This window comes from Brassica oleracea, chromosome C8 (genome assembly GCF_000695525.1).
Source record: "Brassica oleracea var. oleracea cultivar TO1000 chromosome C8, BOL, whole genome shotgun sequence".
In the NCBI taxonomy this organism is placed as follows: Eukaryota; Viridiplantae; Streptophyta; class Magnoliopsida; order Brassicales; family Brassicaceae; genus Brassica; species Brassica oleracea.
In genome coordinates, this window is record NC_027755.1 from 41,680,888 (window position 1) to 41,695,444 (window position 14,557).

At 37.7% G+C, this 14,557-nt stretch overlaps 1 protein-coding gene and 1 long non-coding RNA gene across 2 annotated transcripts in view; one reads left to right on the plus strand and one right to left on the minus strand.

Annotated features, from left to right (window-relative positions):
- Nucleotides 1-3,146: 3,146 nt before the first annotated feature.
- Nucleotides 3,147-4,641, minus strand: LOC106308429. Its single transcript, XR_001263570.1, has 3 exons — nucleotides 4,567-4,641; nucleotides 4,426-4,485; nucleotides 3,147-3,177 (listed from the first exon to the last, which is right to left on the minus strand). It is a non-coding gene; the product is annotated as an uncharacterized LOC106308429 (long non-coding RNA).
- A 4,711-nt stretch (nucleotides 4,642-9,352) lies between these two features.
- Nucleotides 9,353-14,557, plus strand: part of LOC106309435 (CCR4-NOT transcription complex subunit 1-like) — a 13,008-nt gene continuing 7,803 nt past the window's right edge. The window contains exons 1-19 of the mRNA XM_013746460.1: nucleotides 9,353-9,553; nucleotides 9,631-9,931; nucleotides 10,020-10,248; nucleotides 10,329-10,641; nucleotides 10,792-10,905; nucleotides 10,987-11,115; nucleotides 11,193-11,387; nucleotides 11,477-11,671; nucleotides 11,784-11,921; nucleotides 12,011-12,133; nucleotides 12,210-12,463; nucleotides 12,562-12,665; nucleotides 12,860-12,954; nucleotides 13,041-13,265; nucleotides 13,491-13,667; nucleotides 13,747-13,819; nucleotides 13,928-13,995; nucleotides 14,126-14,271; nucleotides 14,361-14,469. Of these exons, the coding sequence (XP_013601914.1) occupies nucleotides 9,455-9,553; nucleotides 9,631-9,931; nucleotides 10,020-10,248; nucleotides 10,329-10,641; nucleotides 10,792-10,905; nucleotides 10,987-11,115; nucleotides 11,193-11,387; nucleotides 11,477-11,671; nucleotides 11,784-11,921; nucleotides 12,011-12,133; nucleotides 12,210-12,463; nucleotides 12,562-12,665; nucleotides 12,860-12,954; nucleotides 13,041-13,265; nucleotides 13,491-13,667; nucleotides 13,747-13,819; nucleotides 13,928-13,995; nucleotides 14,126-14,271; nucleotides 14,361-14,469 (3,087 nt within the window). The 5' untranslated portion in view covers nucleotides 9,353-9,454. The remainder of the gene's footprint in view (nucleotides 9,554-9,630; nucleotides 9,932-10,019; nucleotides 10,249-10,328; nucleotides 10,642-10,791; nucleotides 10,906-10,986; nucleotides 11,116-11,192; nucleotides 11,388-11,476; nucleotides 11,672-11,783; nucleotides 11,922-12,010; nucleotides 12,134-12,209; nucleotides 12,464-12,561; nucleotides 12,666-12,859; nucleotides 12,955-13,040; nucleotides 13,266-13,490; nucleotides 13,668-13,746; nucleotides 13,820-13,927; nucleotides 13,996-14,125; nucleotides 14,272-14,360; nucleotides 14,470-14,557) is intronic.

Genomic DNA, 14,557 nt, shown 5'->3' on the forward strand with positions numbered 1-14,557 from the left:
CCGCCTAAATCGCAAAATCTCGTTTTCTGGCCAAAATCGAAAAGTGCGTTTTTCCGCTAAAACCAAAAAAATTTGTTTCCCCCCCCAAAACCGCAAAAAAACTCGTTAATTTTGAAATAATTCTAATGTAAATATATTAGATTAAATAATTAAATATAATATAGTTAAAATTAATATCAAATATATGATTAAATCAACACAATGATGTTTTGATAATTTGTTTACTAAACTCTTTTAGATGGAAATGAAAATAAAGAAACAAATATAAGATTCATTTAGATGATTCATCTAAATGAGCTATTTGGATGGACAAACAAACAGTCACAAAAATCTGAATGGATCATCTAAATAGATCATACAAATGAATCATCTAGATGAAGATGACAAATGGTGAAACAAACAACCCTTTTGTTTTGTAACTGTTGCTGTGACCAAACGCGCTCCCTTCACTGGTGTGTGTGTGTGAGCGAGAGAGGGTAAGTGGAAAAAAATAGTTAGAGACCCAAAAGGGTTTTCAAATCCCTAAATCAATCAAGACCCAAAAGGGTCTTCAAATCCCTAAATCGATCGAAAACTAATCGAAACCTGATTTAAACGGAAAATAATCGATTGAAACAAAACAAAATCGATTGAAACGAAAGCAAATCAATTGAAAATAAAAAATCCCCAAATCGCAGATTTTTTTCGAACCCTAATTCTGATACGAAACGATTCCAACTCTATTGAATATAAATGGAAACAATCTAGTTCGATTAATATAGAAAAAAACGCTTCTACTTACCTTGACGATCAGACGGAGTTGAATCGCGAAGGTGAGATCCGACAATCGCCCTAGAGAGTTGAGAGGTTTTTTTTTTCTTTGCTTTCGTCGAAATGACGATTTTTTTCTCGCCAAGACCAAACACATTCGCGCCTCCGTCTAATCTATTTCCGCCACGTCGCCCACGGACCGGGTCCGTCAAGATGCAATTTACGGATCAATCCGTCAAATGGGCTGGGTTTATATTTGTTAAAAAATCCAAAAAGTGCAACGGACCGGCTGACGGATTCGTTGTCATACCCCATTGCAAGTGCTCTTAGAATGGAGTTTTAAATGGAGTTCCACAATGGTGAGGCTTACCCTAATCAAATATGTAAGTCCAATGGTGAGTCTCACTTTTGGAATCCTTACTAATAAAAAATTTTATTTTTTTAAAAAAGTGAAATTAAATTTTTTTATTTATAACATGATTTAATAGAAAGATACAATATTTATTAATAATATTCAATCACCAAATTTGTTTCAAATATTTTCAATCAAATCATTTTTCAATCGTTGATGTAAACGCTTATCGTGAACATCATCCTGAATGCCAAGCATATTAGCGATATTTGTAGGCCTGTCGGTATGTACCCGTGAACTTCTCGTGCCGTCTTCTTCAAATTCAGATATATCGTACTAAATGTATCCATCTCGTTCATTTTCGACTATCATATTGTGTAGTATGATACATGCTCTCATAATCTTCCCTATCTTTTCTTTGTCCAATGAAAGAGCCGGGTTTTTCACAATCGCAAATCGAGCTTGCAAAATTCCAAAAGCCTGTTCCACATCTTTTCGGGTTGCTTCTTGAAGTCTAGCAAATAACTCTGCTTTAGGACCTTGAGGGTGCGAGATAGATTGGAAGAAGGTCGACCATTTGGGATATATACCGTCTGTGAGATAATACACCAACTTATACATGTGTCCGTTGACCACATACTCTAACCTGGGAGCTCGGCCTTGGAAAATGTCTTCAAATACAGGAGACCGATCGAGGACATTAATATCGTTTATGGTACCTGGAGGACCAAAAAAAGCGTGTCATATCCAAAGATCTTGTGAAGCCACAGCCTCTAAGACAATTGTCAGTTTTCCTGATCCACGTGCGTACTGTCCTTTCCAAGCGGTTGGGCAATTTTTCCACTCCCAATGCATACAGTCAATGCTTCCTACCATCCCAGGAAACCCGTGTTTCTCTCCAATATCGAGGAGTCGTTGAAGATCCTCTGGTGTGGGTCTTCGTAGATACTCATCTCCGAATAACTGTATTATTCCGTCGGTGAAATGGTGTAAACACGAAAGTGTCGTGCTTTCACCAAGTCGGAGATATTTGTCTACCGTGTCAGCCGCAGAACCATAAGCTAGCTGACGAATAGCTGCCGTACATTTTTGTAGTGGAGAAAGACCAAACCTCCCGGTCGCATCTCTTCTTTGTCGAAAGAAAGGAACGTTCTCTGCGAGGCCATGGACAATACACAAGAATAATTCATTATTCATGCGGAAACGGCGCCTGAATAAATGTACCGGGAATGTCGAATCTTCGCTGAAGTAGTCATTCCATAAACAGTCGTGTCCTGCTTCACGGTTTCGTTCTATATAAGCATGTCTCCTTTGCTTATTCGTTTGGGACTCGACTATGTCATTGTATGTATCTTCGACGATTTCGTCGAAAATTTCTTCCAGTCTTGCTTCGACTTCATCGGATGAAGATGATGACATTTTTAGGTATCCCTCCTTGAAACCAATAATATTGAACATCATAAGTTATTTTTTTTTTAGTTTTTTTTTTCAAGTTTCTATAGCAATTCTAATCTTTTAATCAATTTTAAAAGTGGTTTCTATAACAATTTTTTTTTCCCAATTTTTTTTTTCAAGTCTTTATAGCAATTCTAATCTTTTAATCAATTTTAAAAGTGGTTTCTATAACAATTTTTTTTTCCCAATTTTTTTTTTCAAGTCTTTATAGCAATTCTAATCTTTTTTCAAGTTTCTATATCAATTTCTATTATTTACACAAGTTTATAAGTGATATGTTTCTAAAATTGAAACTTGTTGAAGTTAAAGAGAAGAGCTAGTAGTACTTGTGTTATAAATCGAAGCAAAAGATGCAACTTCTTGTTGTAGCAGGGTGATCTTACAAAGACTTGGTACCAAAATATTACAACCTCGCCAAGGAAACGTGAAGATACAATAAAGAGATAGAAACCTAAAGGAAACAAGTTTTGATGAACGAGATAGGAAACTAAAGACAAGCATGACGACTACTTTATACTACATAAGAAGAACCCGTGAGTTCCTTGACATGAGGTAAAGACCAACCGACTTTCACACCTCCAAATGCACTCGTGACTTGGTTCACATGCCTTCTGCTTGACCTGACACATCAAATAAGACAACAGTGAGTATAGTTTTAAAGCATCAAATGCACAATACAAGATAACTACCTCAAAACAAGATTAAGACATCATAACATTTCGGACATTAGCTTGAGTTTAAGACTAGTTTCCAGCTCAGACAGTGGCTCTGTCTTCGCGAGTAAACGATCAAGGAGTTTATGCCTTGAGAGTTTTTCTTTCATTTATAAAACACCATGTAGCTTTGACAACTCCTCTTCTCTAACACTCTTCTTCAGCTTACTACCAGCTTTCGCAGTCTTAACCCCGATAGGTCTCCCCTCTGGTTCGCCCACTTCCTTTTCTTCTCTATCAACTTCCAACACTTGTTTCCGCTTTTCCTTTCCACCGTCCTTAGCGAGATAGGTAGCACACCATTTTTGGTCATGCCTCAGCTCCCTCCAGCAGTGATCCAGGGCGAACTTGTACTCGTTATTATTGAAGAATATGTCTAACGCAGCTTTCATCACATCATCATCATTTTGACCACTTCTCTGCTCCCTTAGAGCGGCATCATAACATCCAACAAACTTGGATACTTGCTCGTTGATCCTAGCCCACCTCTGCTTGCACGGACGAAGCTTCCTCGGTACTGTCCCAACCAGGTGAAGGCTTGCGTTGTAGAAGTCTACAATCCGGTTCCAGAAAGCATCAGCTTTCTGCTCATTGCTGACGACAGGGTCCTTACTGGTGTTAAGCCAAGCACCAATAAGGATTTTATCCTCTTTGGGAGACCATTTCCTCCTCTCCTTCACACCAGAGTCGCCACTAGTGTCGACACCACACTCGACAACAGGCTCGAAAACAGACTCATTAGGACCTTGGCTACCGAACCAAAAAGGTTCGGGTGAATCAAGGTCCACTGGAGTCTGAGATTGACTAAACAATAGGTTCACATAACTAGTGTTCTTATCCATGTTAACAGATTGGTCTGTGTCACTCTAATAGCAACACAAAGACTTAAGTAGGCGAGCTTAAACTAAGAAACATTTAAAGCCAATAAAAACCGAGCAGTTAGGAAGATAGAAAGCTAACTAGTTGCATTAAACACCAATCAAATCAGACTAACACCCATTTGCAAAGTACTATAACATTTAAAACAATCAAATCTGAGGCGGTAGGAAGGTAACATTTACGCAAGAACAATCAAACTTTTAAACAAATAAAATACACTAATATATGTTTTTATTAATTCAAAGAAAAGAGAGTAGGAGGTTGTAGTAATCGTACCTAATTATACAGACACTCTCGAGCTTGAGGACGCTCTGGTTTACTTCTTTGAAGCTCTTCCTGCAAAAACATAAGATGAAACAGTCAAAAGTTTTACTAGATAGCATTAACAACAACCAAAAGCACAAGAGAGATACTTACCAGTCAGAAACATATCCGCCAAACCTATAAAAACTAATGCGGAGACCATTACACAAACTGCCAATGCAAAGCCATTTGTAGTCGCTGATTTCTTCTTTAGCTCACAGACGGTCTTCTGTAGCTTAACCAGCTTCTGGTCACACTCAAAAGATTGATCCTTAAGCTGTCGGAGTTGTCTCTGAAACTCACACATCTCCTCCGTAACGGCCACTTCCCACCATTTCCAAATGTGGCAATCCCCATCATCGACATTGTCGCACGTGAATTACCTTTTGTAGGGATCTTTAGGAGTGTAAGTACAACGGAGCTTCTGCTTCAAGAAGGGAGGTCATGTCTAGAGAGTTTGATGATGAAGAAGGCTGGCTGTAGCTGTAATCTTGTCCCATTTTCGTTAACCTGAGACAAATGATGAAAGAACATAGTTAAAGAACAATAACTTATAGCAACGAAAGCAAGGACCGATTGAAAGAACATACTTAAAGAACAATAACTTCTCTTATGGATTGAAAAAAATGACAAATCATTTACAACCGATTGAAAGCGAACACATATAAACCTAAAAGGTTTTGAAACCGTTAAGAAAAAAGAGAAGATCCGCTTGAGCTTGAAACCAAAATCGTTTCGAAACCGTATAAGAAAAAAAAACATATCTGATTCCGATTGAAACCAAAATCGTTTTGAAACCCTTTCTACAATAGCCCATAATCGATTTTAACCCCAAATCGATTTTACCCCAAATCTTTTTGAAACACTAATTTCAATCGTAACCGCAAATCGATTGAAACCCCATTCCCGAACCCTTAATTGAGAGGAAACAAGATGAAAACTGATCTAAATCGAACAAATATACAAGTTCAGGCTTTGATTTACCTTCGTGAAGCCGATGGAGAGAAATCGCCGCGCTATCGCCTTATCATCGAGACCTCTTTTTTTTTCCGGTCTCGGTCGAGAATGACCTAATTTTTCTAAACCCAACCCAAGCCCAAACGGAACCCGTCCCACTCAAACGTTGCCACGTACACAAGGATCAGCTCCTTAAACTCCTTCCCGACGGACCAATCCTTAGCTAAATTAACATAATAACTATTATTATATTAAAACTAACCTAAGGATTAACGCTAAGAGACAGTCATGGACCCTCGTTGCGGTTGGTCTTGGAATGGAGTTCTTAGAGCACATTTATCTCACGTTTCTATGGTGGGTTTTTAGGAAAAAGTGGGTGTGGGCCCCACTGAAACCAGAAAAACGTCTCCAGAAATCGCGAAATAGGAGACGTCTGTTGAACTGTTCGCGGGCCCCACTGACACGTGGCGGCCCGCGATTGGTTTGATTTTATTTTTATTTTTTTAAATCAGAAAAAAATAAAATAAGAAACGTATATGCGATAAAGATGCTCTTAGCGGAACATAAGAATTCGTCTCTTAACTTTTAACTAAAAAAGCTATGAACCGGTTCTTAAATATCTTATTTAAGAACCGGTTCTTAGCTTTTTTAGTTAAAAGTTAAGAGACGGATTCTTATATTCCGCTAAGAACTCCGCCCTAAAAATTTTCCATTAAACATGCTTTTACTAACTTCAAACATAAAGGAAACTGATCACATTTAGAGCATTTTCATCTTAGGCTGTAACCGACTGGTATCATAATTTATGAATACTCTGAATGAAATATCTCAAACCTTAAGAAAATCATGAAAACATTTTAAATAGTTTTCAGATACTAATATACCAGTTAGATATTATCAATGAAAATGTTTATAGTACTGTTTTATTATTTACGAGTAAAGAGGAAACGTTATGTATTATTTATATCTTATTCTACTAGGTGTTTGAAATTTTCATTATTAATTTGTTTGACGTGATAAACCCTCCCCATCCATGGATTATTTTTGTTACCAATTTCTAGAGATTACAAACTTGATAGGAAAAATTGTGATTATCTTTCTATTCTATTGAGTTTTTTTGTCAACAATCCACTTTATCAAATCAAGTTCTGGTCTATGGAAATCATGTTTATGGGAACATCTCTGTCTAGCATTTTCTGATTTACGCGGGAGAAAATAACACTTCATTGTTTGGCATCCTTAGCTAAGGATGCTCGCTCGTTGCAGATCCTAGGAATATGAACAACTCTAAACCACGATGTAGTTGTTTTGGGTCTAAACCACGATGTACTTGATGAAAGGAGGCATGCGATCCGTAGTGAAAACCGGCTAATCCATCAAATTTTTCTATCATATCCACTAAGTTAAGTTGTACAACCGAAACATGCATCTCATGCGAGTATAAAATACGTTTAAGTTAAGTTGCATGTATCTTTGTCTAAATTAATCTGCTGGCTGGTCAATAGAAACTACTAAAAAAAACCGTGGATACTTTTGTGCTTCTTCTCCAACACTTACATATTTCATATGGATTACTCAGATCATATGCATGGAAAAGAGTTAATTAAGCCCATAGAATATATACCATTTAGTAGTATAATTTAAAAATATGAAATAAAACAATGATATGGCACTTGAAGGAGCGAGAAAGAGTTTGATAATCATACCCTCTATCCAACAACAGACTTCATGTAGAATGGCAGGTTCTCTTATTATGTTCATTAGATGAATTACGGTATATCCTTTTAAATAAATTGGTGGAGATAATTGGTTGGTTTGTATCAACTATTTTTAGCTTTATTTTTTAGCTACAACCATAAAAATTACCAATCGTAATTTATTTAGTTTATAAACTAAAATGAAAAAATAACTATAGAAGGCATGTTTTTCTTAAACAAAAATGTTTTCTAACGCAAAAGAAATTGTAGGAATGTATTTATTTTATTTTATTGTTTATTTTTCATTTAATTTATATAATTACATTGGATACAACTACATAAAAAAAGCGTTATAGACTAAATTATATAGTAAATTTTCTATAGTTACTATGTAAGCAATCATCTAATGCGTTGTTTCTGGCTTTACGATCTAATCTTTTTTTAGCTTTTGGATGGCTTTACGGCCAATGCACACAATGACGAGGGTCCACTTGTTTTTAGTCAATACTATATAATAACCTAACCAAATAAGGAAGTTACAAATTTTACGCTACTTCTTTTTTGTTGTTGATCTTGGTTTTGCATGTTAGATGTTTATTTAGCTGAACATGAGATTCTGTTAATGGATTGAGATGAATTTAATGAGGAAGGTTTGGGTTAGTGCTGTTGGGTACATATTTATTGTTCGCTGTTAGGACATTTATTGATGTTTAGGTTTTTATCTAACAGGTTACTTGTCCTCTCTCTTTTTTTATTCTCCCCTTCAAAAATCTGTCAGTTACTATCAAAACAAGTAACAACGAGGCAACTTGGATGCGACTCGACGACAGTCTACACATTGTTGGTTGTGCGTTGATTACACGCACCGATCATGTGACTGAAGAAACGGAGAGGAGACAAGATCAACGTCGATCTGAAGTTACGAGTGGTACATGTGGCAGTTTTCAAGCGATAGTTTAGGAGTTTGGTTGGCCATGTTAAACACACCCCCCTCCCTATCCCTCTCTCATCCTCACGAGATCCACTCTTCCTCGATTTGTAAGTAACATAACTAATAATATAAATACCAACACTGGTTATGGAAAATAACATTTTTGTGTTTGTTTGTTGGCTATATATCTTTCACGAGGAACATTTACTAGTGTGTGTATGAATAAAAGAGATAGGCAATTAGGCAGACATCACATGGGCATGGTATATATTGGTAGCTTGTTAGGAATTTCTTAAGGCGTATATAAATAAGTGCAGGCAAAAGAAGGACCAGAGGCGTGCATGTCGCGTCTCATTTTATGGGGGAAGCTCATGGGCGCCACCATCATCATGTAATCAAAAACCCTCTCTACGCCATGCATGCAGTCGGGCCAATGAATAGTTTATTATAATTTTCTGGTTCTGTACTTAGCTCTCTAACCTGTATTGTATCTGTATAAATAAGTATAAACTAATAATTAGTGTTTAGCAAGAGAAAAAACCAACAACAAAATTATGGGCCCAAGTGATCCGATCCTTGCTTGTAGTGGCCTCAAGATTTCCCATTTTCTTTGTTTTTTTTTCATCATTCTGTCTTTACACTAATAATAAAGTTCAGTCCTCTTTCCCGCTTAAAATTTATATCAAATAATCGTAAGTTGGACCAAGAGCTAGACCAACTGACTTTCATGACAGAGTTGCAACACGCAAAAGTGGTTTAAAACTGATACTAATACTATGAATCTATGATTAATATGACATGTATATATTTTTTACTGAGAGAAACAACTACTAATAAGCAGTGAAAAAAATCAGTTTGAAAGAAGAGAGACGTAATATATTTGGATGGTCAGATAAATAACGAACCTAATCATTGGAGACAAGAGTGGACAACCCTACCTCTCGGTGGCTTTCTATGTACTGGTTAGAAAGATATATTCAGAATCAAAATGATGATGATCGTATATATGTTTGAAAGGAAGCCAATAATGAAGATGAAGAGAAATAATTAGAAGATATTCTAACCAAAAAAATCAGTAGAAGATACTTTTTGTTGAGTGAAAAAGATGATACAATTTCATTCAAAAAGAGAGAGAAGATGATACAATTTTCGGGTGGGTCCTATTAGAGTGAAAATATGTACGAGTGGGTCTATTAAAGTGGGCCGTAAATCCTTAAATAAAACAAAAGGCCCATTTAGAAAATAGTAAGAATGGGCTTAGCAGTGGCGGTATATGTGTGGGGGAGGAATTCACCACCAACCAAAACCCAAACGCAAAAATCGCAAACTTGGGAACGATCAGAATCAGCGGATACTCTGGTTGGATCTTCTCTTCTCCCCCGAAAACCCTAGCAAGCATTTTGGATATCGGATCGCGATGCTGATGGTTCCGTCAAAGGTCGCCGGCCATACCCGGTTCTTGCTCGAGAGTTTTAATGGTTCCGATGTCGACTCAATCGCTCAAGAGATCTGTCAGGTAAACCTCTCTCTCTCTCTTTTGAATTATGGATTGAGTTTATTATCTGTATTCTGAGCAAAACTTGATGATTGCAGTTGGTTGATGTTGGTATTGAGACAAGCATTCCAGCTCTCAAGACGTGCATAGATTGCTTCACCGTCCGGAGAAGCCATCCTAATGCGTTGCAGCTTGAGAAACTTGTATCCTTGGTCTTCAAACGCGTTTTGAACAACTCTAATAATCTCCAAACCCTGATTTCTCACGCACTCCAAGATGTTGAGGTCACTGACGATTTTGTGGATGATTTGACCAATGCGTTGGGCTTTTCAATCCCTGAGAAAGTTAGCGTTGCTCTGGTCCTCGCCGATTCTGAAAGATCCGATGCAAAGTCAAGTGGTGCGTTTTTCTTTATTGCTTCTTCTCCTAGGTTTGGTTTATCCTTTTATTTAATTTAATGAATGTCTGGTCGTTTCTTCTTGTGTAGGACGAAACTTATTATTGGCCGAGATCGAGCAACTGTGTGCCACTCCTGGCCAGCTCGAGTCAACTGAGCAAATTCAGAATGTTGTCTTGTTTCTCCAGCAATCTGAGGACCTCTCCAGCCATTTGGATTCCTTCCTCCGTATCCTCTCTTCTGCTCAACCTCGAGATGACTTCTCTTTTGCTCTTACGCCTTTCCTTTCTCCTCAAGATCACCAATCTTATGTTTTCAGGTGCCCCTTATCATCTCTTATTCCTTCCCAGTCCATATTGCGACTCTCAACGCTTTTCTCTTCCGCTTGGATTTTCACAGTGACAACGAGATTGAGGCTATCCTTGATGAAATCGATAAGGAACTTGCTGTTGGAGATCTCATGGGTGAATTAGGTTGTGGTCTCACTGCTGATGCCCAGCAATGCAAAGAGATCTTGTCTACTTTCGCACCATTAAGAGAGGCTGCTATCGCCAGAACTCTTGCAAATGTCGCTCGTGCATGTCCTGATCGTGAAGATAATCACACCACCTTTCCAACATTCGCTCTGGCCCTTGGATGCTGCCTTCCAACTGAACTTCCCACGCCAAGGTCGTGGAATGCTGACATCTTAATCGAAACAATCATCCAGCTTGTAAGTCATCTTAATCAACATCACTGATACCTTCATTTCACTCTTTGTACTACACTTTTTTCTTTGTGCATGATCATTCCTTTGAGCAAAGGATTTAATGAATCATCTAGCTTATTTGCTAATCCTCTTTTTTTTCTTCTGCTAAACAAGGCTCCTGCCACAAGCTGGAGGAAAGTAATCGAGAATCTCGACCATAGTGGATTTGACATCCCTAATATGGAGTCTTTCTCGTTTTTCATGCGCCTATATAAAACTGCTTGCAAGGTGTGTTCTCTAATTTGACTGTTCACAATATGTTGTTTTCACTTCCACTGTCGTTTGAGTCTGTTAAACTGCTTCGTGCAGGACCCATTTCCTCTGGATGCTGTATGCGCTTCTGTCTGGAAAAATATGGAAGGTCAATTATCCTTTCTTAAGCATGCAATAGCCGCCCCACCAGAAGTGTTCACCTTTACGCATTCTCCAAAGAAGCTGGTGAGATACCACACGTCTGTCTTTAGATCTGTCCTTCCTGGTTTCTGTCACTATTCTTTTGACCATCTGTTTTCCAGGTATATGTTGATAATAACATGCACAGCCATGAGCAACAATTAGGACTTTCCAATCAAGCTTGGCTATCTCTCGATCTCTTAGATGTGTTATGCCAGCTGGCCGAGAGAGGTCATACTGTTTTAGTTAGTTCGCTGCTCCATTATCCACTCACACATTGTCCTAAAACCCTGCTTCTTGGAATGGCACACATCAAAGTAATTCGTCATGAGTGCTCTTTGACGATATATTCTCTTAACCTTGAATTTTTTTTGTTTGGCTAAGCATGTTCATCCCGTTGTTGCAGACTGCCTATAATCTCATCCAGCGAGAGGTGCTTTCTGTTGTTTTCCCACTGATAATAACGAATTCCCAGGATAGTGGTTTTATCCTTCATCTCTGGCATCAAAATGCTGAGCTCGTTCTGTGGGGGATTTTAAATGCCCAAAATCTTAAAGTAGACAGCATACTCAGAATAATTGAAATCTGCCATGAGCTCAAGGTGAATATGTTGTAACGCTGACTTAATATTTATCTCCTTACTATGACTTATTTCATACACTAGCTTCTCTGCATCTATGAACTAATCAATTTTTTATTTGATTTAATTTCAGATTCTCTCTGTCGTTTTAGAATCAGTTCCAGTCTCATTCAGCATCAGATTGGCAGCCCTTGCCTCACTGAGAGGATTTTTGGACATTGAGAACTGGCTGCCAAACTGTCTATATGTGTATAAGGACACCTTTGCTGTGGTAACATATTCTTTCACAATCAAAGTTATTATTGTAATTTCATAATCAAACGGTCTAACATGTAAAATCCACCTTTTTTCATGTTTCAGGAGTGTCTCAAATTTGTCAAGAATGTGCATTTTAGCCAATCGGAGGATTTTACTTCCAAATATTTCCATCCGTCTGATCCTTTATCAGATCTTCATTTGGATGCAACAGCTTTGCTTTTGAAAGTTAGTTATGATCCTTTATTTGGCTATTCTATTGCGTCATATCTATTGGGTTTAATTTTTTTGACATGCATTGCAGGTTTTGAAAGCTCATGATAATGTGATTACTTCATCTCAACTGGTAGAAGATATAGAAAAAGTAAATGCAGCAATCTTGGATTGTAATTCGAAACTGCAGAATGGCGAAGCTAAAGATTCATCAGCGTCCAATGCATATGGAGAAGATGTTGAGGCAGAAGCAAACGCTTATTTTCATCAAATGTTTTCTGGTCAGCTGAGTGTTGATGCTATGGTTCAAATGCTTTCCTTATACAAGGACTCTTTGGTTCAGAGGTTTGATAATGGCAAACTATGCCTATTTGACAAATTTCTTATCAAGTTTTGCGGGCTTCTCATTGCATAAACAAAATCACGAGGTTGTTTTTTTACAGGGAAAAATCAATTTTTGAATGCATGATTGATAATCTATTTGAGGAATATCGTTTTTTCCCCAAGTATCCCGAGAGGCAGCTGAAAATAGCTTCCATTCTCTTTGGTGAGTGGGTCTTCTAAAGGATGTTTTACTTTTATGTAAAGGGATGATACCATGAATTCATTTTGCCGTTCATGCTGTTGTGTCTAATTCTCAACATTTATTAGCGTACTATAACCGGGCAATTGTTTGAGCATCTTTTCTTCTATTTTGTATTGCTGTCGTCACATTCTCTTTGCGACTTGTGCAAATCTCAGGTTCTGTTATCAAGCACCAGCTTATAAGCTCAATCACATTGGGTATGGCACTGCGTCTAGTCTTGGATTCTTTGCGTAAACCTGCAGATTCAAAAGTATGGATTCTTTTGTGATTTATTTGTGTCTGCCCGCTTTTTACTGTACGAGATCTGTCATTTTCTTAATTTCCTGATTCATGCAGATGTTTCTCTTTGGAAGCAAAGCTCTGGAACAGTTTGTGAATCGTCTGGTTGAATTGCCTCAGTACTGCAACCATATTTTACAAATATCTCATCTGCGTAGCACTCATCCCGAGTTAGTCACTGTTATTGAACAAGCACTTTCAAGGATATCATCTGGTAATTTAGAGTCAGATGCCTCTGTTTCGCACCCTGGTCTTTCACAGTCTTTCCCTGGAAATGGCGAGGTATAGTGTTGATTAAAAGTTTCTTTTGTGAAGAAGAAGAATGCTTTATCCTTTATATTTCTAGTCTCATGCCTTCCATTAGCAGCTCTTTAGAGATGATGTGCACATTTGTAAACTTCTCGTAGTATGGACTGGGCTATATTTTTCTTGGCCCTAAATTAACTTTCCCGAAAATTTAAGGCGAGAAGTAAATTAACACATCATTTCTGTTTTTGTTTTTGTCAGTTTGGTTCTGGAATTGGTCAATCTGCGTTGCAACTTCCTTCTCCTGTGCTGCCTCAACAGACAAATGAAGTGCATATTGATGACCGCAGCAGAGTACCAAGTGTTCCATCTAACGAAGCAAAGCCGCTTCTGCCGTCATCATCTAACATTTCCGTTGATGTTTCTGTCACTCCTAAGGTGATCACTTTCTCTTCTGTTTTATTTATGGCTGTGGGTGGGAGGAGTATTCATTTAATCTCACTAGTTATCCTTGCAGAATCCTGGCATTTCGACTTCTTCATCAACCTCAGCTGGTTTTGTTCGTCCAGCTCGTGGAGCTACTTCGACGAGTAATCTCCATGTCGTCTTAACTTTATAATTATTTTTCTAAAATATGATAGGAAATCTAGTTCTTTCCTATGATAAGAAGAAATGTTACTAATAGTCGATTATCACAGGGTTTGGCTCTGCTTTGAACATAGAAACCCTGGTTGCAGCAGCAGAGAGAAGGGAAAACGCAATAGAGGTACCGTACCTGCTGTGCTCTGCATTTACATTTGGAATTATTTGCTTTTGGTTACATGGCATAGTGAATTGCCAACATGCTAATTGTCTAATATTTGGTATGAGTGACAAGAATAAGTTTTTTTTTCCAGGCTCCACCGTCAGATGTTCAGGACAAAATTTCATTCATAATCAATAATATATCTTTAGCCAACATTGAATCTAAAGGGAAAGATTTTGCTGAGATTTTGCCTCAGCAGTACTATCCTTGGTTTGCACAGTATATGGTTATGAAAAGGTACGAATAATTGTGTTTTTTTGTTTGCAATTTATGTGCGGTTATTGTCTGCTCTTCTGATTGTCTTCCTGGTGTTAAATACCTGATAGAGCAAGCATCGAGCCCAATTTTCATGATTTGTACTTAAAGTTCCTGGACAAAGTTGATTCCAAGCTGTTATTTAAGGAGATACTTCAAAATACTTACGAAAATTGCAAGGTAAATATTTCTTCATACAAGTGATTTGTTGTGGTGGGTGTTCCTTCTGTTGAGCAATTTTTTTCACTTACGTAAGTGCTTTTGTTTT